General features: G+C 44.7%; 1 protein-coding gene across 3 annotated transcripts in view; it reads right to left on the bottom strand.

The window, feature by feature from the left end:
- Positions 1-26,159, bottom strand: part of EIF2B3 (eukaryotic translation initiation factor 2B subunit gamma) — a 120,394-nt gene that overhangs the window by 84,905 nt on the left and 9,330 nt on the right. For 2 of the 3 annotated variants that reach the window (XM_075935854.1, XM_075935853.1), the window contains exons 4-5: positions 11,476-11,635; positions 7,316-7,427 (exon numbers count right to left, since the gene is read on the bottom strand). In XM_075935854.1, coding sequence (XP_075791969.1) covers positions 7,316-7,427; positions 11,476-11,635 — 272 coding nt within the window. Of the gene's footprint in view, positions 1-7,315; positions 7,428-11,475; positions 11,636-15,826; positions 16,042-26,159 lie in introns of all 3 variants that reach the window. The other variant, XM_075935856.1, reaches the window with a different exon arrangement.

The following is a 26,159-nucleotide window of genomic DNA, read 5'->3' on the forward strand; positions in this document are numbered from 1 at the left end:
GGCACAATGTGGACTTTTTCCTATTAGCAGATCTTTAAAGTGATGCTACTACATCACTCATTTGTATCCTCAGTGTGGGGGGAAGGGAAGATTCCACACACACCGCTGCCTTTTTTGTATTATAAAAAGATCTTAAAAGCAAGCCTGCGCTGTTACGGCAGAGTTCGTCCCATAATGACAACAGACATTTATAAATGAGGTATTTTGTCTGAAGCACATGAGGTACTGAGAGGCTGAGGCTGTCTGGATGATTTATTAGCATATCCTCTAGGAGAAGCACAGCACCTGGGTTTGCACAGATGGAACACCCACGAAGAGGGACGGTTTATTAGGGACGACTCACCCGGAAAGAAAAGGAAATGCTCCAAATTTAGACCTTCTCCAACAGGTGTCTTTTACTATCTTACTTTGTGTGACCATAAAGTCCGCGGTGGAGCAAACAATTCCCTGTCTCACGTAATCACTTGGAAAAGAAATGTTTCAGCCTCCCCGTTTGCAGGGGGAAAAAGCCCATGGAATTCTCATTATTTTCTCAGTCTTGAGGTCTGCCAAGCCCCAAGTCAGAGAGATGTAACTGGTGAATTCAGGCTGCAGGGATGCTGAGCACACTGCCTTCATTTCTCTCTAAAGGACCCAGCTTGGCTCAGAAGTTCCCCTACGGCATTTCCTTCGTTCTTTGGGCCTCATTTCTCAGCTATGTACCACAATTCACCTAATAAAGGGCTCACATAGTTTATGCATAACTTTTCTGTAAGCCCTTATTACCCAAGCAAGAAATCTCTTCCTTGAAAATTCCTTCCATAACTGCATCGCTCCCTTTTCCGTGCTCTCAACAAATGTGCTTACCTGTCCTAGTTGATGTTTTATAAACACATCTACAAATCAGAGATGTTGAAGTGTGACTGTACACAGTCAACCGATGTCCCTGGGCTTTCAGCAGTTACACGCTTACTTGAAAAAATGCATTTTAACATCCCTACCACAAATGGGGCAGAACATGGATATCTGACCCTGCCACGTGTTTGCTGACGAGAAACCTTGATCAAGAGATTAGGTATATCGGAAACAGGCAAACATGATTCTTTGTCAAAATGTGGCTTCTACAATCAAAGAAGCCGCATCCAAAATCGATTCTGATACGTAAGGCGGAGCATCTTAACTTTGATAACCACAATGACTACCCACAGCTAGCAGAAAGCGAACCCTGCTCCAAAGAAATCCTATGCCAAACTGAACATTATGGAGAAAACCAGATTGCTCAGTAAACGTTTGCTTCTCCTCAAAATATTTCATTCTGCAGCAATGTAGTTACTGCCGAGCCCTTCTTGGTTAAGAGCAAATGAACATTTAATAAACAGGGACTCACAAGGGTCTGCATGTTCCCCTTTCCCATTCCCTTTTACAGCAACTAACAGCTTGAAATCGAGTGGTAGGGAAAGTCACAACAAAAGATTTTCCAGGATATTTTGATTTGTTTTGTTTTAAATTCCGCAGCTTTGGCTCTTTTGTCGACTGAGCTTCCCGCCTGTGACAGGTGGAAGCAAAGGTCCTTTGACCAGTTCTTGCATACGATCTACAATTTTGCCATGGGTGGTAAACAAGGAAGTCAAGGAGGTTCTGACAATTTCTCCTGGTGTAAAAGAAAATTCATCCTTTTTTCCCCTCCCAAAGACAAACCAAAATGAAAAGCAAACCAAGTATCTTCTAGAGCATTCTTCTGCAGGGTTTTTTTTCTTCTTTTGGAGTACAACAATCATGTAACAAGGCCACCATGACTTTTCAAAGTACTGATAGAAAGAACTCCATTTCACTTTCTAGAGGAATAAAATGTACGTGGAAATTCCCTCGACATGAAAACGGGCTATAATCCCATGAATCAAGGAAAGCCCAAAAAACAAGGCACGATCAACACAACAGAGACTAGCTGAGGACGGTGATCTACAACAGGATTTAAGATTGGACACACACCCTTTTCTTACTTTGCAATGATGTGGAAGAGAGGTTTCAAAGGTTAGCTAATGTAAATGTTGTGCTTGTTTCTCACCTGAGAAATGCAGGCCTTGAACAAGTTAGTTTCAGAACAGGTCTAGACCACACAGTGATCGGCATGTCATTAGCTGACAGCATTTAGTCTCAGAGATCTTCCCATAGTTACCCCTGTGGATTTGCACCATTGGGAAATTTAAAGAAAGGGCTTTTTGTACACCCCACTGTGACTGAAAATGTCCCCAAGCTGGAATCACTGGGGTACACAAAGCACTGGCAGCCACTGTGAGTAACAGCAGCGGTGCTGGTAATTCAATATGCAATGATGTCCCCTCCAAGTCAGTATGGAACCTTAGCTCCAGCATGGTGCTCCAGAACGCCATGTGGCAGGAAGTACCCCCTACAGAGTGGGGCGTGGGACCAAGGTGTTGGCCACTTGTGCCTTCCAAAGAGCACATTTTACATTCGCTCCCAACGACCCTAAGGGAGTGTTGTGAAGTTTAAAACATGGGTTTCTTCAAAATATGTCTAAAAAGTCTTTTCTTAACAGATCGTCTCCCTGCACACGTGCAGAGTCACACAGGCTGACCAGAGTAACAAAAGTAAGTTTTCACTCTTTTTTGCAGCCTGCACAACACAGGCAAGACAGAGAGATAGGCAGAGTCCATCCCAGCTTGCACATCATCAGTATTACTATTAAGTTCCAATCAGCTGCACTTGTGAAAATCTGCTGAAGGCATGGGCTTCAACGGCTGTCCCTGAGGTCTGCAAGATGAATACTGAATAATTCTCATGCTAGAAGTTAAAATTAAGTGAGCTAGCAGGAGTGAAAAATCCACTGGTGAGATACATCTGTAAAATCAATCATAGGTCAACTAAAGTCACATATGTTGCCGCAACTGCTAAGCTGTCATCTCAAAGCCACCTGTAAATGCAATGACAAAAACACCTAGAAAAGCCTTCAATAACAGTTGCAATATTCTTTACTACCCTATTAGTGAACTACTAGTGTTGGATCACAAATAATCGCAGTTCCGGAACACAATTCTAATAGTATGCACGATAATCGAGAGCCAGCTGCAATAATTCTGTGGCCGCCTTGGATATTAGACAATTTTTTCATTTACATCGGTGGATCTCTCACAAACATCAACTATTTAATTTAAGTTGCATCTAAATTTAGCCACATTGGTTTTTCTTAAAGAACACATTTGTCCCTTTCTCATTCCCTGCTCTTATTATTTTACTAAACAAGGACACCAGCCAGCTGTAAGTACAAAACAGCAAAGTGATTGAGAGTCTCTGGGTTAGTTTAAAAATGGTAAATAAATAAATAAAAAGGTGATGTCATGCTAGGGGTCTACTACAGATCACCTACCCAGGCAGCAGAGGTGGATGAGACTTTTTTTTTTTTTAAAACAACTAACAAAATCATCCGAAGTGCATGATTTGGTGGTGATGGGGGACTTCAACTATCCAGACATATGTTGGGAAATTAACACATCAGGATACAGATTATCCAATAATTTCTTGGACTGAATTGGAGAAAATGTTTTATTTCAGAAGGTTGAGAAAGCTACTGGGGGAAGCTGTTCTAGATTTGATTTTAATAAATAGGGAGGAACTGGTTGAAAATTTGAAAGTGGAAGGCAGCTTGGGTGAAAGTGATCATGAAATCACAGAGTTCATGATTCTAAGGAATGGAAGAAGGGAGAACAGAAAAAGAGAGACAATGGATTTCAGGAAGGCAGATTTTAGCAAACTCAGAGAGCTGGTAAGTTAGGTCCCATGTGACCAAGATTAAGAAGAAAAACTGAAGAGAGTTGGCAGTTTTTCAAAGGGACGTTGCTTTTGGGCCTTTAACAAACTATTCCATTGCACAGAAAAAGTATGGCAGGAGACCACCTTGGCTTAACCCGGAGATCTTACATGATATAAAAATCAAAAAGCATTTGTATAAAAAGTGAAAACTATGTCAAATTACAAAGGATGGTTATAAGCAAACAATGCAAGAATGCAGGGGCAAGATTAAAAAGGCAAAGGCACAAAATGAGCTCAATCTAGCTAGAGACATGTAAACAGTAACAAGATATTCTACAAATATATTAGAAGCAAGAGGAAGACCAAGGACAGGGCTGGCCCATTACTCAATGAAGAGGGGGGAACAAAAACAGGAAACTTGGAAATGGCAGAGATGCTTACCTTCTTTGTTTCGGTTTTTGTAAGCCCAGTGGTGATGGGATGCCTAACATAGTAAATGCTAGTGGAATTGGGTAGGCTTAGTAGTTACATTTTTTAAAAAAGAACAAGTTCAAAATTACTTAGAAAAGTTAGATGTCTGCAAGTCACCAAGACCTGATGAAATGCTCCTAGAATACTCAAGGAGCTGATAGAGGAGGTATCTGAGCCTTTAGGTATCATCTTTGAAAAGTCATGGAAGACAGAAGAGATTCCAGAAGACTGGGGAGGGGAAATCTAGTGCCCATCTATAAAAAGGGAAATAACAATCCAGGAAACTACAGACCAGTCAGTTTAGCTTCTGTACCAGGGATGATAAGGTGATTACAAATCCATGCTGGCTGGTTCCTTAAGAACAAATCGTGTCAAACCAATCTGATAGCTTCTTTTGATAGGATAACAAGCCTTGTGGATAAGGGAGAAGCAGTGGATGTGGTATACCTAGACTTTAGTAAGACATTTGATACAGTCTTGCATGATCTTCTCAATAAACTAAGGAAATACAACCTCAACGGGGCTACTATACAGCGGGTGCATAACTGGCTGGATAACTGTTCTCAGAAAGTAGTTATTAACAGTTCACAATCCTGCTGGACGGGCATAACAAGTGAGGTTCCGCAGGGGTCTGTTTTGGGACTGGTTCTGTTCAATACCTTCATCAATGAGTTAGATGATGGCATAGAGAGGACACTTATTACGTTTGCAGATGATACCAACCTGGGAGGGGTTGCAAGTGCTTTGGAGCATAGGATCATAATTCAAAATGATCTGGATAAACTAGAGAAATGCTCTGAGGCAAATAGGATGAAGTTTAATAAGCATGGAACAATCCGTGTCACACATACAGAATGGGACGCAATTGCCTAGGAAGGAGTGCTGCAGAAAGGGATTTAGGAGTCATAGTGGACCACAAGCTAAATAAAAGTAAAAAGTGTGACACAGTTGCATACAAATACACACAAAAAAAGCAAACGTGATTCTGGGATGCATTAACAGGAGTGTTGTGAGCAAGATACAAGAAGTCATTCTTCCAAGAACATAAGATCAGCCATAATGAGTCAGACCAAAGGCCCATCTAGCCCAGGATCCTGTCTGCCGACAGTGGCCAACACCAGTTGCCCCAGGGGAAGGGGACACAACAGGTAATCCCCATGTGATCCCTCTCCTATCATCCATTTCCAGACAAACAGAGGATAGGGACACCATTCCTACCCATCCTGGCTAATAAGCATTGGCAGACCTAACCTTCATGAATCTATCTAGCTCTTTTTTGAACCCTGTTAAAGTCCTAGCCTTCGCCACATCCTCTGGCAAGGAGTTCCACAGGTTGATTGTGCGCTGAGTGAAGAAAAACTTCCTTTAGTTTGTTCTAAACCTGCTGCCTATTACTTTCATTTGGTGACTCCTAGTTCTTATACTGTGGGAATAAGTAAATAACTTTTCCTAATTCACTTTTTCCATACCAGTCATGATTTTATAGACCTCCATCATATCCCCCATTAGTCTCCTCTTTTCTAAGAGGAAAAGTATAAGTCTTTTTAATCTCTTTCCTTGTGGGACCCATTCCAAACCCCTAATCATTTTTGCTGCCCTTTTCTGAACCTTTTCCAATGCCAAGATATCTTTTTTGAGACCACATGTGTACGCGGTATTCCAGATGTGGGTGTACCATAGTTTTATATAGAGGCAATAAGCTAGTCTCGGTCTTATTCTCTATCCCTTTTTTAGTGATTTCTGACATTTGTTTTTTTGACTGCCACTGCCCACTGAGTGGATGTTTTCAGAGAACTATCCACAATAACTCCAAGATTTTTCTCGAGTAGTTGTAGCTAAATTAGCGTCCATAATATTGTATGTTTAGTTGGGATTATTTTTTCCAATGTGCATTACTTTACATTTATCAACATTAAATTTCATTTGACATTTTGTTGCCCAGTCACTTAGTTCCGCTCTGCTCTATGCTGATTAGGCCTCAGTTGGGCTGTGTCTATACTGGGCCACTTATTCCGGAAAATCAGCCGCTTTTCCAGAATAAGCTGCGAGCTGTCTACACTGGCCCTTGAATTTCCGGAAAAGCAACGATGCTCTACTGTACAAAATCAGCCACTTTTCCGGAAAAACTATTCTGCTCCCACTCGGGCATAAGTCCTTATTCCGGAACACTGTTCCGGAAAAGGGCCAGTGTAGACAGCCCAGTAGTCTTTTCCGGAAAAAAGCCCCGATCGCAAAAATGGCGATCGGGGCTCTTTTCCGGAAAAGCACATCTACATTGGCCACAGACGCTTTTCCGGAAAAAGGGCTTTTCCGGAAAAGCAGCCTGCCAAGGTAGACGCTCTTTTTCCGGAAAAACTGAAAACGGAATAGTATTCCGTTTTAAGCATTTCCGGAAATTCATGCCAGTGTAGACACAGCCATGGAGTATTGTGTCCAGCTCTGAGCACCACATTTCAAGAAAGATGTGGAGAAATTGGAGAAGGTCCAGAGAAAAGCAACAAAAATGATAAACAGTCTAGAAAACATGAGCTATGAAGGAAGACTGACAGAACTGGGCTTGTTTAGTTAAGAAAAGACAGAGAGGGGACAAGACAGCAGTTTTCAAGGATCTAAAAGGGTGTTACAAGGAGTGAGAAAAATTGTTCTCCTTGGCCTCTGAGGATAGAACAAGAAGCAACGGGCTAAAGTTGGAGCAAGGAAGGTTTAGGTTGGACATTAGGAAAAACTTCCTAATTGTCAGGGTGGTTAAATCCTACATTAAATTGCCAAGGGAGGTTGTGGAATCTCCATCACTGGAGATATTTAAGAGCAGGTTGGATGGACACCTGTCACCAATGATCTAGATGGTACTTGACCCTGCCACGAGGGCAGGGAACTGGAGCCAATGACCTCTCGAGGTCCCTTCCAGTTCTAGTATTCTATGATTCTTCCTGACCCCTGCTTTCACTGCCATTTGTGGGAGTCAGCTATCACGCATCAAGAAAAGTTCCTTTCCTGCTCCTCTCCTTAACTCAGTTCATCTCTCTCTATCAGTCCAATTCCCAATGCTTTCCCCTCTCCAAGCTAAATGTGCATTAAAAGTACCCAGAGGGCTTACTTCTGAAGCAGGGATCTCTTAATGACAAGTTCTTCATCCAAGTCAGCTTCATTAGCCATGAAGAGTAACCGCTTTCCTGTGTCATCCACTCCAATGAAGTCACGCTGCTCCACTGAAGTAGAAAATCAAACATAGCCATTTTACAATGCCATCTTAATGGAATCCAGGACAAGAGGGACTGGTCAAATTGCCCCCGCGCTTTGAAATATATAAACATAAGCAGAGATTAAGCCAACAAGCCTAAGAACCTGAATTAATGCACTACAACACACTTACTTCAGCCTTTCAATCTGAGTAGCCAAAATGCAGCTCATGTTCTAAAATGTGGCCCCTGAAACTACCCACATCTCTAACACGAAGATGCCAACTGTGGAGACAGCATGTCCCAGCAGGCAATGCTCCATCTTGATTGAGCTTTTTCTACTTTGTACTTTTCTTCCCTCTTTATTACAACTTCAGTTTGCACTAAAAAGAATCCATTATAATTAATAGCTCATGGGAGTCAGCTCCTCCTTTTTCACCATAAATCACTCTGCTTTTCTCATATCACAATTAGCCGATGAGGAGAGGACTTCAAATAAGACTTTGCAACTAGTATCCTTTTTTGTATACACATTGTTAGTAATAAACCTCTAAGCTACGCATCCCACAGCCCCCAACTTCTAATACTTGGATGCCCCAGGACATGTATTGGCTTAAAAGGACACACACCCAAATGAACACTTAACGTTCACGTCTATTATGTCAATTCTTCACTAGCGTAACGCTGTTGAAATCAGTCACAATTCACCAGGGGAGACTTTGGCCTAAGGGGTCTAGAGGACTTTACTTTTAAACAGTCTGTCCCAAACACTACATACACTGACAGCAAAACTTTAGCCTCACAAATCTCTGTGGATGGGGGTCAAACCATCTCTACAGAGCTCAGGATAGCAGTGGTAAAGCCAGTTGGAACGTGATTTCACACTGCAATGAATTTGGAAGGCAACACAACTCTGGCAGTACCCACAAGCTGTTCCCTTAGCCTGAAGCTGAAAGCACAGGAATATCTGCAATGGCGCGATTCTGGCACAAAGTCTTATTTTTCTTCCCATCAATGGTATTTTTGCCAAATACTGGCAAAACGCTTACCACGTCCAGTTCCTACCACTCAAAATCTTGTGTGAGAAATGAATGCCTGGAGAAAAATAATTTACTTTGTCATTTTTTTTCCAGCCAAATTACCTTTTAACCCCACTTTTCCCTCCCTTCACTTTCTTCCTATCTGCATCTGAATAGCTGCCATAGTAACAGACGCCACCAAAATAAGGTCAAAACTATGCAGCTGTTGAAAGCGCCCCTCCTGGAAGCCTTTGCTTCAAGGGATCAAATTAGCTCCCCTCAGAAGCTTCCCCTCACAAATTAACTATAAAGCTAAGGCTCCCCAAAATAGCTCTGAACACATAACTGATGTAAAAAATTAAGCACAACTAGAATCAAGCTCACCAGCTCACAACATTCTTGAGAGCAGTGGCTCTGTTCATTCTAGGCAGCAAATTAAGCTGTAAGCCATGGTCCAAATTCTCAGCAGAGATAAGCAAATCCCTGCTGAACCTAACCCTTTGAAGCCCCTTGCTTGTGTGTATATACACAAGAATAATGATAGGTTTCTTAATAAAGGCATCATGTGTCTTAAATTACAGCCAGATCTTAAGCCATCGTCTAGTCCAGTGTATTTTTATGTCTGCACAGCAAGGAGCCTCCTATGTAACCGAGATTAAAGCAGGATTGTGCGACATGGCTGTGACCAAATGGGTTCTGCTCTTCCCTGTGTGGACGGGGAAAAGGCACAATCATGGAAGTGAACTATGTTTTATCCCTAGGAGAAAACTAGATAAAAATGTGGTTTTCCATGCATAGGCAAGAGACATGGCTAGTTCTGTACCACAGACCAGGGAAAATGTATCAAACCTATAGAGAAACATTTTTTTGAATAGGGGTGTAATAGTATAGTCAGTTAATAGATAAGCAAAAGCGTATAGGTTAACACTACAGATTACATTCATTCCCCAATCCTGACCGCCAGTAAAATCATGTAAACTAGATCAGTGTTTCTCAACTTTTTTTTTATATAAAGTACCCCTTTTAAAAAAAAATCTAAGTACCCCCAGTACTTGCAGTTTTCAGACACACAACATTTTTTTCTACCATTACAACACATTTGTATAAACAACTTAATTGTAGCAGGGCGGGCGATTAAATTTTTGGGTGTAAAAAGTACAAAAATAATAAAGCGCTGTAAACCTTAAAACAAAAATTCTGTTTTCTCCAAATTTCAGTTGTGTTGATGTACCCCCCAGACTTCTCACAAGTACCCCTTACGGTACTTGTACTGCTGGTCGAGAAACACTGAACTACATAAATTCATGGAGGGTAGGTCCATCAACACTTATCAGCCAGGGTGGGTAGGAACGGTGTCCCTAACCTCGGTTTGCCAGAAACTGGGAATGGGTGACGAGAGGGATCACTGGATGATTCCCAGTTCTGTTCACTCCCTCTGGGGCACCTGGCACTGGCCACTGTGGGCAGACAGGACAATGGGCTAGATGGGCCTTTGTTCCGACTCAGAAAGGCCATTCTTATGTAAAATTAACTCAAAAATCAAATTCCCCCAATTGGCATCGTGCTGACACCCACATGGCCCTCAGCAGGTTTATAACCTTCAGATCCACTGAACACACCTGTGGGGGAAGTCTAGGCTGGACCTTAGGAAAAACGATTTCCCTAGGAGGGTGGGGAAGCACTGGGCTGGGTTCCCGAGGGAGGGGGTGGAATCTCCATCCCTAGAGGTGTTTAAGTCTCAACTTGCCAAAGCCCTGGCTGGGACGACTGAGTCGGGGTTGGTCCTGCTTTGGGCAGGGGGCTGGACTCCATGACTCCTGAGGTCTCTTCCGGCCCTGGGATTCTACGACCTTTTCACTTGAGCTAATGGAGTAAAACTGAATGCAACAGTGTCACCTCCCAGCTCTGTGCACTTGGGGAACGAGGCCAGAGCACTCATGGAAAACACGCATGCACGCACACACAAACGCGCACAACCTCTGCTTGAGCCAAAGCCAAAGCAATGGCAGAGGAAGACACAGACAAGGGTGACTGGATTAAGGAAACACTCCCAGCCCCATCTGCATCGAAGATAGAACAGACATACATCTCCATTAGCATACAGAGTGAGACCAGCACAAGAATGGCGCTGAACTGTGGGATATTAATAGCAGGAAAGCACTGCCTGCTGGGAAATCTCTCGTCCAGATGCTCTGCCTGCTGGGAAATCTCTCGTCCAGATGCTCATGAACCCAGGCCTGCTCACACCCAAATCAGTAATTAGCAGACCAATTCTAGTAATAGATCCTCTATTGGTATCAAAATACTGAAACAGCTCTGGCCAGGAGACTTACCAGCCAGCAGCCCAACCAGCCTGCCTGCCTACAGAGCTAAATGCTTGCAGAGCTTAAAACGTCTCTCACCCAGTCAGCCAGCCTGTCTGCCCTATGCCTGCATAGACTGCAGAGCCAGGAGCTTATGTGAATAACTGAGCTGAAGGGGAGGGGGGCATAGTGCTTCGTGTGCTGCCTGTTAGTCAAACAGGCAGCTCCCATGGGCCAATTTCCGGCCAGAAACTGGCCAATGGGATTGTCCTGGGAGTGGGGGCAGCATCTGAAGCCTTCCCCCCGGCCCCTCTGGGATCACAGTTTTGAAAGAGAAATGGCCCCGCAGTTGCTTTTTTGAGCAGTGTGCAGGGCAAGTAGAGGAGCCTTCCTGGGGCTCCCCACTGCGTCTGCGGGCCAGATCCAGTGGCTTGAAGGGCTGAATCCAGCCCACAGGCCATATTTTGCCCAGGCCTGCTCTATCCTCATTGTTCAACGTGTGGCTGCAGGGTTTATTTAGTGCCACTTCTTAACCTCGGAGGCCTTCTACGGTGGTGTTTTGTGGTCACGGTACTTCCACTCCACAAATTTTAATGTTCCCAAGTAACAAAACGTGATGCTTGCAAGTTGTACACGAGTGCTAACCTGAGACATAATGGTCACCACACTGGAGACTAGACACAACTAGGTTATTAGCCCGTGATTTCTACATCTTTATCTCCCCCACATCCATCCCTGCATTGTTAGTCTACTTACCAGGCTTTTTTTTCCCTTTCTGCCCAGGTATCATTTCTGTGGGTTCATGAGCTTTCTTCATCAGCATGGAGACTGTGGCATCATGGGCTCGAAACAGATCCACAACCTCATGTAAAGCCACATCTGTGATCAGATCACAGCTCAGCACCAAGACATCAGTCTGCCAAACACAGAAGAAAAAATACACACTTCAGACACAAAATACCACATACTTGTCAACTTGGGATGCCTTAGCAACAAACAGTGCGCAATGTTGTGTGGCCTTCTTGTTTGAGGTTCACACCAAGCCACCCAAGAGTTCTGGGTGCAGGTTTTTACTGGCATGAAGAGGCTATAGAGCTGTAAGGCTGCTGAATTTGTTACCATTCCCAGAACCTATCCAAGCATGGGACGTAAAGCTCTGTCAGGCGTCCAATTGGTCACCCTCTCCTTGCAAGCAAGGGTGGAAGATGGACACCCACACGAGTCTGTCAGTGCTGCCATGAAGTTCTGTGACACTTCCCACGGCTATTTAAGTTAATTAATAATAATGACCTTATTGGTGCAATCTGAGTAGTTGACTTCCCATCTGCCTCAAACAATTTATAAATTTATTTAAATTAAATAGGGATGTAAACGACTAGTTGACTATCAGATAGGCAAATGCTTTTCGGGTAGTCGACTAGTCGCTTCCCCCCTTGCTGCCTCTATCAGAAAGAGGCAGTTGTGTGTGTGGGGGGTGTGGGGGGGAATGAAGGGGGTGCTTCAAAGCAGCAGCACCACATGGAGCCCGGGACCAGGCTCCTGGCTCCATGTGGCACTGCTGCTTTGAAATGCCAGGTGCAGCCCTGCGTGCAACTCCCAGCTGGCCCCAGGCTGCACATGGCATTCCAAAGCGGCAGGACTCCCCCGCTGACCCCAGGCTCCATGCGGCAATGCCACTTTGAAACACTGCAGGGATCATGGGGCCAGTGGGGGACTGCTGGAGTCCCCCATTGGCCCCACGCTCCCCGCAGCACTTTCACCTTTGAAGCATAGCAACAGCCCTGGGGCCTAACCCTAACCCTGCGGCTGTTGCTACACTCCACAGGCAGAGGCGCCCTTATAGACTAATCCAATAGTCAATGCAAATGGCATCGACTATTCAATTAGCCCATTAATCTAAAATTAACATCCCTAAAATTAAGCCACTTCCTGGAAAATCAAATGCCGGACAAACCTGCCCCTTCCTCACTCACTTAGACATCACATCTCCATTTGCTCACTTTCTAAACATGCCCTCTAAACGCCAACAGCATCCTGCAGCGAATTTAAAGACGCAATCTCCTATTACATTCAATTGTGCTCTTGAAAGGATCCTAAAGAGCTTTGCAAATTACACAAGGGAACCACTTCGCTCACCACTAACGTGTAGCTACTTCTGCGGTGAAACACGACTGCTTCCCAGCTGCTGTCAAGTACAAATAGGCACGACAGACCAGACACTCTCTTGTTTAGGATCAGCTTTCAATTTCCTATCAGTGTGGCAGAATATCTACTTTTCCAAACACTACTCTCCTCAGCTATCCTCACCTCATTTAAATTCCAAATGGCCCATTCTTAGAACACTGCCTTCAACATTAGTGAGTATGGACTTTATTTTTTAATTTCAATTAATCATTTTGTTCCTAAATGGCATAAGCGCATTATGCGTCAGGGACGCAGTTCTTCATCCTTGGTGTGTGTTATTTTCACTTTTTCCATCAGTCCATCATTTACTATGTAAGCGCTACGGCACAGAGACTCGTTTCTGAAAAGCTCCTACTATGTTTCGGGGCACTCTGGAATACATCACTGTGACAGGAGCTATACTTCTACTTTAACCGTGAACACCTCAGCAATTTCAAAAGAAAACATGCATGTGCACTTTTTACTTTGCAAGGGATTGCAAGATAGCCCTTGCTCCAATACCAGACCGAAAAGTCATCACTCGAAATAACAACTTTGAGGGCTGATATACTGAAGAGTCTGCAGAGTGTTTCTGAACAGTGCTTGGAGATTATCAGGTGCGTACCCACAGCTTCTGGGAATTCATCATGTCACAGACTGAGACACAGCTACGGAGGCACTATGCTGTACATGGAGATGGCTGGTACCTTGCAGGGCCAGGCCCATCATTTTTAGCTTAGCGCATCTGCACCGATGAGTTACAATTGTGGCGATTACAGCTGCTTTAGTCTGAAGGGCTTACACCCCAGAGGCAAGTCTGACCAGTCCAAACTGTGACCTAGTTCTCTCCAGCTAATACTGCTTTCAAAAATTTCATATTTCATAGGGAGGGTTTGCCTATGGGAAATGCCGTGATCATCTCATCTGAAAAACCAAAAAGTCCAATCATCCCATGCCAGCTGCCCACCACTCAAGAGCAACTCTACATCAGCAACTCTACATGGGTATAAACAATGAAGAAAAAGTCTGGCGAAGAAGATTTCAGCCACCAGCTTTATACTGCAAATAGCGAGATGTGCAACGCATGTTAACAGACTTTGAAAAACAGACAGTCTTTTAAAGCTGTAAAGCTTAAAAACATTTGGTTTTCTACAAGAGCATTAATTTAGTTGCAATCCTTTCAAAGAAGGGCAAAGATTTGCCAAGGGCCTTTTAAAACAGACCAACTTTTCTTCTGCTACATGATTTTGTAGCAGGAAAGGATCACTGTTTAAATCTAAATGCATTTATTCATCACCAGAGTGAAGAGGCAGACCAGACATCTTAAGGAATGACGATCTTGACTTGTAAAACAAATCTCATAATTATTTAACATTTTACTAAGTGCTTTAATCTGTCATTGCAGTAAACTGCCAACAAGCCTTCCCATAATTGTGAACAGGCCTTTGGTTCCCCCCACACACACTTCAGGACGAGCTTTTGCAGAGACTGAAGGCAAGACCCCTGAGGAGCACCGGGGAACAGAACCACTGAATGTCTGGTTGCCATCTGTTCTACCCATTGACTCTCCCAAAATGTAAATAAACGTCAGCGAGCACAGGGACCAGTGAAACACACAGTTGCTCTGTAAAGCCCACAGTTCTGCCTCTCCTCCTGATGAGCATAGCGCTGGCTGCAGAAGCATGCTGAGAATATACCGTGAAAGGCTCCTGGGGGACTCCACAGCCTCCCCTTTGAAACACCTCCCCTCCACCCATAAATAAAGCCCTCGCTGTCTAATGGAGGCACTTTTCTCCAGCACTGAACCCATGAAAGAATAAACCAATGGCTGAATGAAAAATAAACCATCCTAGCACCCGAGCAGAAGTGCGGAGGTTTCTTTACTTTCTTAAGGCTGGCGCTCTAGAAAGAAAACAAATGGTTCAGCTTCTATTTGTTCCAATATGTACTTCATAGGCATATTCTGTAGTCCAGTACCCCACCCTGACAAAGCGCCAATATAAAGAAGACATACTGCATGCACACCTATGCCTTCACAACCCCTCGTTAGCACTTCATTTAATTAACACTGAACACAAAAATTTTAATGAAATTAAATGCAACACTGATTACATCAACCTCAAACTATTATACAAACATGACAAGCAACACCGCAAATGTATTAAAACCCCGTATGTGCCAGACTTGGTAAGTACACACCCGGCACAAGGGAAGGACAAACAAGCAACAGGTTTTAAAAATGGACAACTTATTAGTCATTCTTCAGACAGAGCGGATAGAACATTAGGTGAGAGTAGCCTAGAGAGGGACGATGGTCCAGTGGTTAGAGCGGTAGCCAGGGACTCAGGAGAGCCCAGCACCACCATAAATCTCCTGTGCAACTTTGGGAAAGTCATTCAGGGCTTGTCTACATGGTCCTCAATCTGTGCCAGAGGGGTGTGTGTGTGTGTGTGTGTGTGTGTGTGTGTGTGTGTGTGTGTGTGTGTGTGTGTGTGTGAAATATTAATGCAATGCACACCGGCATGAATACACCAATTGGTTTATGTGGATGCTGCTGTTCCACATTAAAAGTTCCCTGGTGTAGATTAATCCTGTTTCAAAACAGGACAATATTAACATGCGCGAAGGGACTTTCAGTGCGCACCAGCAGGGTCTACTGGACTAGTTAGTGAGCGAGATTTTGATGCCCATTAGTATTTACATTACTGCAGGGGCGCATTAAGGTACTGAGAAGGCCAGCTCTTATCTGTAACGTGGGGTAACGGTACGTCCCCACAATGAACAGAACTGACACGTACCCAGATACTACAAAGGCCAAGCATTCTTCTTCCTCTGTGTGGCTTAATGACAGCCATGGGAAGTGCCCAAGTCTAGCCTGGCGATCCCACGGGCTGCTTCAGGCGACATGGAGTGGATGGCAGAGGTACAATCAGGATATGATCACCTGGGACACTGTTGACAGGGGCTCCATAGTTTTAAGTCTCTTCCACAGCCATTTATGGAGGAGGTAGATGCATCCACTATGTGATTTGTAGATGCTCTTCCAAGAGGACCGTTTTTCATGGGGGAGAAAAGCCACTGGTTTCTTTAGTTGGGTCCTTCATCAGGAATTTGTTCAGGTTGTTGGCATCATTCCAGCTGAGTTGTCGAGCTCTAGGCCTGTAAGCAAAAAGGTTTTCTGAATTGGAGTCAGAATCTTGGTATATTAATAGGGCTTCATGGATTGGAAGACCATGAATTGAATGGAACTCCCAAAGGATTCTCATGGTCAGTAAATCCCATGTAGCCACAGCCATGTTAGCAGCAGAGATTCATTTCTAGGATGATGTTCACAGAAGGTCGCTGGGGTAAGTATTTAACAGGACTGGTGCTAGGTCTGATCCTCTGGCAGGCTATTTTTGAGCCTGTGTGACCTACTGACCTCAACACCAAGAAAAATGCAAAACTGTTTTCCAAACTCCTGGGAAGAGTGTTCTCATTGCATTGCATGGGATCATTCTGATGGCTTTCCAGAGGACATTGCTCCATACAGTGTCAGAGGTGGCAGATAAGTATAAGAAAGCTGCCCCAGTCTTCAGTTTTCACTGGAATTCCATCTAGATGCCTGTTGTTAAGGCTAATACTTGGTCAGTGTATCTGCAGCCTACTCAGAAGCCCCATCTGTTCATTTAGCAACGCTGCTTCTACAAACACACAATATTACTTAGCATAATCCTTGCCCGTACTGTAACAACATCCGTTTTAGTTCTTCTATCAAGTGAAGTTATCGAACAAGGGCGGACCTTTGTAGAGTAAACTACAACAGCCACCTAAAAGCCAGTCCAGAAAATAAAAAACAAACATATGCTACAAGGAAAATCTCTAGTTCAGAAAAGATCAGCATCAAGAGGGAAAAAAATGTAGATAGCATTATAAACATACCACTTAAATGAACACATGACTGATGGGGGGAGGAAGGGAGAAACATACCTTGTAAAGGAATTAAGAAAGAAAACATGTAAATGCAAAAAACCCTATGGTAATGCAACATTGCAGCTGAGATGTTCCAGGAACAAAAGGTAGGAAATTGAAAGGGTGTTTTTTGGTTTTGGTTGTTTTTTTTTTTTACAACTAGCACGACTCAACTAAATTGCAAAAATAAAATATTTTGCATTATTTTATAGGGCTCATCCTGTAACATGATAGAATCAAGATGGGGCCAAGTCACAGGTACCATGGAATCAGGACTTTGATGTTCCTAACTTTGGTGCCTGCACAGTCTCAACCATATGTTGCATTACCAGATTTCGTAGCACATGTGCCCCTAACTGTGAAAAGGGAGGAAAGAGAACAGTTCTGCTGTGGGCAGCTGCCTTGCACAGGAAGTACGTTACCCACCACTGCTCCAGTTAAGAATCTAACTGCATCCAACAAGATGGTAGAGCCTGCTACCCCCTCAGCCTCTGAAAAGCCCCTCCAATTATCACAGCCAGGACCTTTGTAGGGTATTTGAGGCTCTTTGGATGCTGCTGGATGTGCAGCAGAGAACATGTACACCATCCTCTGCGTTGATTTTTCAGTATTGTACTGAAACACTCCTTTTGTGGGGAATTCCCACTCCTGTGGAATGGCAGCATTTAGTCATAGCTAGTCTAAAATACAATTCAATACAATAAAATACAATAAAGTGTTCACCTGCTGTGCACTTAGCCTCAAGTGCTGGAGTTTACTGATGGTCTAGAGCCTCGACCGCTTTTCCGATTAGAGCCTCAAGCCATTTAGGAGGATAAATTCTGTCCTATGAGAGTCAGTCTCTCTCTGTCTCTCTCCTTAGACTCTAGCCTAACCCTGCACCACAATGTTACAGCCACACAGCCCGGCTCCAGAGAACCCAAGTCAGCTGATCCAGCCTGCCTTGAATGATTAATTGCTGCATAGATAAACCCTGAATCAGAAAACTGTTCTTCCTCAGCAAGCAGGGAACGCAGACTTAAGAATAAACCAAGCCCCTTTTTAAAAAGACACAGATTCTTCTGGAAAAAGAGGAAGAGATCGGAAAAGTATCGGGAGCCAGGGAAGGCTTTAGAGGAAACAAAAAATGATCAGAGATGGTGTGAAAGTCTAAGATAAAAAATAAAGGAACTAGTTGGGAACACCAAGCAGAGAAACGTGGACAAAAACCACTGCTCCGCGGTGGCATCAAAAGAGTCCACGGACACCACACAACAGAAATGCCAGACTCACAGAATGAAGTTCTTTATATTTCTTGTTAGTAGGAAAACATGGACAACTCTCTTGTTCTAGAGATAAGCCTCAAATCTGAGGGCCGAATGAGTTTACCAAACTCGCTTCATACAAGCCTCTGAATGTGCATCAAATTGAAAAGCTTTTGATCACTACAAATACAGATTGAACTAACAACCTAGACGTAAAAGGTTCCCTATTCCATTATCAGACCCCAAAAACCTACAATCCCTTTCACCTCAATTCCCTTAAACACTTGGTCTGTATATCTCTATGAAAGCTGAATATAAATATTGTTAGAGGCATTCCAAATGGGATTTGTTCAGATTAACTTGTAATTAAGATGTGTATGTTTAAAATGTTCCAGTTTCAGTCATTAATTCTTCCTAAAACAAACAATGCAATACATTTAAAATAAATCCCAACTGTTGTATAAAAGAGGAAAACACGAGAAGATTGCTAAAGCTGACTCTCATAAAATAAAAAGGAAGACTTATTTAATTTCTGCTGTTTATACCATTCAATGAAAACTAAACTGGTAGCGCACATAGGGTTGCCAGGTAGACCCCGCTAAAAAATGGATATGCTTGTCTGGGGGGAGGGGGGGAACCAGCTGGGAGGGAGGCGGGAAGCAGAGCTGGCAGGGGGGTCAGGGTCTGTGGGGCTGGAGGGGAGGATGGAGGGACCTGGAGGAAGGGGGGTGGGAAGCAGAGCTGGCGGGGGGGCCTCCGGGGGCTGGCTGGCAGGAAAGGGGGGCCCGGAGGAAGGCGGGGCGGGAAGCAGGGCTGGTGAGGGGGTGTCCAGGGGCTGTGGGGCTGGCCGGCAGGAAGAGGGGGCAGGAAGCAGAGCTGGGGGGGGGTTAAGGGGAGGATGGGGGGGACAGAAGAAAGGGGGCGGGAAGCAGACCTGGCGAAGGGGGGAGGGGTGCAGCCACTGGTCGCAGCCGAAGTCCTTCCGCCCGCGCCCCCAGCAGGCGCTCCCTTTACTTGCCAGTAGAAGCCAGGTGGGGGCAGGGGCGGGGCTGGGAGCCACTCCCCCCACCCGGCTTCTGCTCACAACCAGAGGCTCCTAGCTGGTCCCATGCAAAAGCTGGACGGGGGGGGGGGGGGGTCCACTACTTTTGCAATTCAAATGCTATATTGTTTGTGGAACAAACATGGAAGTGCAGATGAGCATCCAGATGGAAAAAATATATTAACATGGGCACAAAATATACATAAAATCCATAAAGGACTTCCAAGTACAAACAGGCTTCAGAGAAGTAGTCCAGTAGATTGGGCACAGGACAGGGTGCCAGGAACTTTAGGCCCTCAGAAAAAGTGATGAGGCCCAACTAGTGACTCCCTCTACAACCTTGCAGATATGTGTTAAACTCCATGCCTGCTCTCACCTTCCTGCCAGACGATTTCGTGAGGTCTGTGGCATTGTCTACACTGCAGGGTTTTTGCGCAAGAAGCCTTTTGCAGAAGAGTTCTTGCGCAAAAGAGCGTCCAGACCTCAAAGCGCATCACAAAAGCAATGTGCATTTACGCAAGAGAGCGTCCACATTGCATGGACACTTTTGCACAAGAAAGTTCTGATTGCCATTCACAATCTGTGCTTTTTCTGATAGGAGTTTCTTGAGCATCTACACCGGATCGTCCACACCTGCCTTTCTGCACAAGAGCTGTAGTGCAAAAAGGAGTTATTCCTTGTGGGGAGGGGAATAGCTACCGGCAAAAGCCTTCAGTTCTGTCCATTTTCTTGCACAAAAACACACTTGAGGTGTGGATGCTCCCCTGGTTTTTGCACAAAAACCTTGTAGTGTAAACATAGCCTCAGGCTACGTCTACACTGGCATGATCTTGCGCAAATACTTTTAACGCAAGAGTTTTTGCGTTAAAGTATTTGCGCAAGAGAGCGTCTACACTGGCACGTGCCTTTGTGCAAGAGATGTGCTTTTGCGCAAAAGCATCCAAGCCAGTGCAGATGCTCTCTTGCGCAAGAAAGCTCCAATGGCCATTTTAGCCATCGGGCTTTCTTGCGCAAGAAATTCATGTTGTCTGTCTACACTGGCCTCTTGCACAAGAACAGTTGCGCAAGAGGGCTTATTCCTGAGTGGGAGCATCTTAGTTCTTGCACAAGAAGCCCTGATTTCGTACATTAGAATGTCAGTGTTCTTGCGCAAGAACTCGCGGCCAATGTAGACAGGTGGCAAGTTTTTGCATTAAAGCGGCTGCTTTTGCACAAAAACTTGCCAAGGTAGACACAGCTTCAGTGTTTGCCAGGCACTGTAAAAGCCCTAAGAGTCACCACTGTTATTCAAATCTGTTGACTCTGTCGAAGCAAACGCCTCACTCAGTTTACGCGGCTAAACAGACAGTTTTATTGGCCAATAAAAGCAAAGTGAGCCAAACGTGGTCTCAGCAAAGCCGGGCCCAGTAAGGCTGCTTAATACAATCAATCCTAGTATTTTATACCCTTAACCAAACAAGTCTGACGTCAGGGCAAGAAATCAAAGAGAACTTCAAAGAGGAATTATTATCAGCATAGAAAGAAACAGGTTAAAAGAGAGTTCGAGCTTCAGCTCAAAATAGTTCATTAACACATTCCAACAGCGCATCCCTCTGGTCTCTCCCCACCTCGGTGAAGGCTAGTTCACTCCCTCGTGCAGACACAAGAAACTGAAATAGCTTGTGTTATACAGAATGGCTTCTAGCTAAATATGAAATAGCTTCTACAACTCAGACAAGCTTCTAACACTATAAGGAACCATGTAATTTTAAAGTTCTGCCACTCTGGGTTTGTTTTTAACATTTGGAAAGGCCACTGAACTCTGGAAATGTGCCAGACAGATCACGACTAGCGGGAGCCCTGGATACATTCACCAACAGGTACAGCAAGGACAACAGCCCTGCATACTTCCAACACACACCATCACCAGCCTGTTTCAGAAGCCCATGGAGCAGGCACAGGGAGGTAGAGCTGCTTGTCAGGATCTATACTTCACCACCCAGACTGTCAGCTGCAGTGACTCTGATTTCGGGTATGTCCTCTGTGCACGAAGAACTGGACAATGGCCTACAACCCCCAACTCATTTCACCCAAGCCATCCAACAACCATCAACAGTGGCAACTGAGTCACTCCTGCCTTGGCTGGCTCTGAGGCCAACACTAAGCATGTTAAATTTAGATCAATCAACTAATCGAATAGTCAATGCAATTTGCATTGACTATTCGATTAGTCAATAAGGGAGCCTCCACCTTTGACATATAGCAAGAGCCTTGCCGGCTCGTGCTACTTTTCAAAGGTAGAAGCACTGCAGAGAGCCTGGGGCGAGCTGGGGACTCAAACAGTCCCCCACTGGCCTCACGCTCCCCGTTTTTGAAATGTACAAGAGCCCCAGGAGCACTCTTATACATTTCAAAAGCGAAGCGCTGCCAGGAGTGCAGGGCCAGCGGGGGATTGTTTGAGTCCCCAGCTTGCCCCAGGCTCCCTGCAGTGCTTCTACCTTTGAAAAGTAGCAAGAGCCCCGTTTTTGCTACTTTTCAAAGGCGGAAGTGCTGCCAGTTCCCTGCTGTGCCTCTGCCCCATCTCCCCGCAGAGACAGTGCTGGGGGGAACCAGCTTTTAAGCCGGCTCCCCCCCCCAGCACTGGATCCTGCTCCCCCACCTTGCTGCCTCTCTCTGACAGAGGCAGTGACTAGTTGAGTTGAATATCCAATAACATTTGCTTATCGGATAATTGACTAGTCGACTAGTCATTTCCATCCCTAGCCGACACAGAGGAGAAACGCTGCACATCCACAGCCCTCTCCATTTAGTCATTTAGCTCTTCTGGGCAGCATGTTAACCTCATGTGAAAAGCAGAACAGTCTCTTTGAAGGCATCAAAAGAGAGGGGTGAGATGGGGCTATTTTTATTTGCATTTGGTATTTGCTGTCACCCATGCTGAGGAAACTGGTGAAATGCTTAATTGAGCTAAGCGTTCTCTTGATCTATTTTAAAATTACCTCCTGCTTAGAGAGAGAGAAATCCTCTATGTCTCCTTGTAGATGAATTTCCCTCTTTTTTTTTTAAATGTTCACTGACAGTACAAAAATATACATCTGTATGTTACAGAGATTTAAGTTTTTCTTTCCATGGTCACCAAATGTTGCTCAACAGTACAGGGAGGATTCAGATTCTACCTTCCAGCCGTTGCAGTGAGTTTACTTACATCATGTGTTTGGACAGGAGATTTTTCAACAGGGGAAGTGAAGCGCTTAGCCAGGCTGTCCAAGACTACACGGATCAGTGACCCTCAGCAGCACACAGCTCACCCCTGTGACATCACAGTTTCCACAACATGGCTCAAAAAGATGCACATACCAGAGAAGCTGGAGTTTCAATCTTTGTTTATTTGTTCGGGGAGGGGGACTTTTTTCTCCTTAATGGGCTTCATTACAATTTTTGGAAACCTTACTTTAGAAACTGAGAATACCAGGTGGACTACCTGAGACGGAACATTTCATATGCAAGCACTTACCGGTGATAGTAAGGGGAGAAGGCATGCTGATTACTTCACAGTGTATTAGTCAGGGCTTCCATTAAATACAACTAAGGGCTCATCAAGGAAGGAAAATGTGAAATCGTTTCATTGGCATTACTTCGCTGGATCGCCACATTTTAATAGCTGGCCCGAGTATAGCAGGATGACACAAGGGAGTGGAAAGCTTAATCCAAGTTGAAAAAAGTGGACTTAATGAAGACACATGTTTAATGTACGTACATCTACCCTCCCTCACCCAGTCCCACATTTCATGATTTAACCGCCTTTCTCAACCTGCCATCTAGAGGGTCCCAGTCTGAGAGGGGCTGATGAAACTAGCATCAAAAGAGGACAGCCAAAAAGTAGAGAAGCCTAGGTTTAAAGAGAACGCATCTTTAAATTGCACTCTCAAAGAAATAATGAACAGAAAAGTTGAGGCAGTTTTGATAAATGGTACAAGCAGCTGACAGGATTAACCCAGAGGTTACTATTGCATCAGGTTCCAGTACACTACAGTCAAACACCACGTCGTGAAATTAGTGTTGGAGAGTTACCCAACAGAGGTGAAGATTTTCCCTTTGCTGTACCCCTTGCTTTGGAAGGGCCACAGTTTGGAAGATTCTTCCTTTCCAGTTAAGATAGAAAAAAATAAGTCCTGAAAGTTTGAGTGGAGTGCTTTGCAAACCTAGAACTCATGGGATTACATTTTCAGCATTGTCCATTAACTCCCAAATACAGATGTTTGACGAAAGAGCCTTCCTAAGGAAGGGCTGGGGCAGGAGGAATTACTGTATTGACAAGACGTACATCATGGAGGCTGGTGATTGAATTATGATGAAACTCGAGATGTTGGCTGAGGCAGCTGAGCCGACTGGACAGACCCGTGTTCCAATCCAGCATGAACACGTACATTCGGAGTCAAATCTCAAAGCAGACACACCAAGCTGCCAGACAAAGGCAGAGGGTGTAAAGCAGGTAAAATGGTGACTGAGGAGATTTAAATGGTGACTTTACACGTAGGTCTTAACAAAGACACTAGTTACCTTACCCATTACAAAGGTAGCTGCCCCAATTATCACCTCTAATATCATTAGTTCACAGACATTTACCTCCCCCCCACCCCCCTTCTGTTCTGAAATTTGATTTGTCCTTTTTGTGTGTGTTCACTTTTTTGATTGTATCCCTTTGCTATATATGGTCATGCCTATTTTCTTCCACAATTTGATCTGAGGAAGTGGGTCTGGCCCACGAAAGCTCATCACCTAATAAACCATCTTGTTAGTCTTTAAAGTGCTACCTAGTCCTGTTTTTTGTTTGAGGAGATTTTGTGCACGTTTGTTTTGTTCTCGTTCATTTCAACCACCAAGAAACAGAGCCCAAAACAAGGGGAGCCAGCTGCTTGCTGCTCCCAACTGTGAGATTTGTCTTGTGTTTAAATAATCAAGGCTAGCCTTGTAACAAAGTGGAGGGAATATATGGTCCAGTGGTTAGGGCTTGGGAGACCCAGGTTCAATGCCTCTGGGCTCATCTAGACTATGCGGAATGGTCGAAAGAAGATATGCAAATTCCGTGGGAATTTGAATATCTTCTTCTGATCGCACTTTTGAAAGCAAAGCTTTCGAAAGTTAAAGTAATTAAGACACGGCTTTTTCAGCGAACCGCCCCCTTCATCAAAAAGCCGCCAAAAAATGAGTTTTACGCGGCTTTTCAACTGGGGGGTCGCCGAAAAAGCCGTGTCTTAATTACTTTCATTTTTTAATGCTCTGCTTTCGAAAGTGCGATCGGAAGAAGATATGCAAATTCCCGTGGAATCTTCTTTCGACCATTCCCTGTAGTCTAGATGAGCCCTCTGAGACTTTGGACAGGTCTCTCAGTGAAGCAGGGATGAGAATGCTTCACAGGGCTGTTGTAAAGACAAGTGCATTCCAGACTGCGGTATGCGAGTGCCACAGTGACAAAGCCAGATACACAGAGCGCTCTGGTCTCCAGCTTTGTCCACACTTAAAACTTTAAAGCGCGGCTTTAAACTGAAAACTGAAAGTGTGGCCATGGCACGAGCACTGGAAGAGACCTCTCCCAGCACGCCATGTAAACCACCTGCACAAGGGGAGCAGCTAATAGCACCGCAGCGTACAAAGTTTCTGGGCAAATATTGAGAGACACGTCTAGTCTCTGCAAAACCAAGAAGGTACATGGAATCCTAGCCGCGAATGCAAAGTAGTGGAAGCTCAGCTGTGTGCTGAGCAAGTGGGTCACAGCAGCGTGGCCCCCTGGCCAGGAGAACAAGTCACATGCATTTCGTTATCTCCAGTGGTCTAATACTGATTCCTACTGCATCAAGCTTTGCGTCACACACTGAACTGACCTGAGGGTTATTTCTAACTGTATCTTAGAATTTTGGTTTCACTCTCCCTCACACTAAACACGGGCAAATTGTCTAGAGCGTTACCTCACTTTTATGAAATAAAATAGATTGGTTCTTCTGTTGGCGGGTGATTAACTCAATTTGTGGCAAATGCAAATGTCAACAGCCAGGACAGACTTTTCATCAGCTTTTGGCAATGGCTGGGATAAGGCTGCCAGAAAACTGAGGCCTCGAGCATCAATTGGATCAGCAAGGAAACTGCAGATCCTCCAACGAACTCAGCAATGTCTGAGCTTCCTCCACTGCGCAGTTCTCACCCCTATGCCAGACAGGAGATGACACATCCCGTAAGAGGTACACTAATGGTATTCATTAACTGGTGGGATTGCTCCAAAATATGCACCATGCAGCAATCTGCTCCAGAATGCACTGCCAAATTATTTGCAATCAGAGGACACTGTTTCTATCTTTGCTGGGCAAACAAAGATGGGGAGCAGACAGAAATGTAAGCGGCTGCCAAAACGTTCACATATTGCAAACATTTACTATAGCAAAGCCTCATGCTGCTTCCAAGTCTCGCCCTCAATTTTTCTCTGGACCTTCTTTTGGCTCTGGAAAACACACTTCCACTAAAGCAAGAGGTCGTTGTCTACTCCTCCCCGCCCCCCCCCCCTTAGCTTCTTCACTGCTGTCTCGTCAGTTTCCAAGAGAGCTGTGAGCATGGCCAAAAAACGAGATGCCTAAATGATTAGTGACAGACCCAGCCAGCCAGGACAACTGGTGAGGCAGGACCGCTGCTCTAGTACTGCAGTCACCACCTAACAGCTTGGAACAGTGACGTGCTCCTCAGCCCTCTTTGCACCACAGCTCGGGCTCTTGGCATTACTGTGTTCAGTATACTCACCTTGTGAATCACCGTTGCCACATGACTCCCTGGCTGTGTCTACACTGGGCCACTTATTCCGGAAAAGCAGCCGCTTTTCCGGAATAAGCTGCGAGCTGTCTACACTGGCCCCTTGAATTTCCAGAAAAGCACTGACGATCTACTGTAAGAAATCAGCTGCTTTTCCGGAAAAACTATGCTGCTCTTGCTCGGGCAAAAGTCCTTTTTCCGGAAAACTGTTCCGGAAAAGGGCCAGTGTAGACAGCACAGTAGTCTTTTCCGGAAAAAAGCCCCGA

This window comes from Pelodiscus sinensis, chromosome 9 (genome assembly GCF_049634645.1).
Source record: "Pelodiscus sinensis isolate JC-2024 chromosome 9, ASM4963464v1, whole genome shotgun sequence".
Lineage (NCBI taxonomy): Eukaryota > Metazoa > Chordata > Testudines > Trionychidae > Pelodiscus > Pelodiscus sinensis.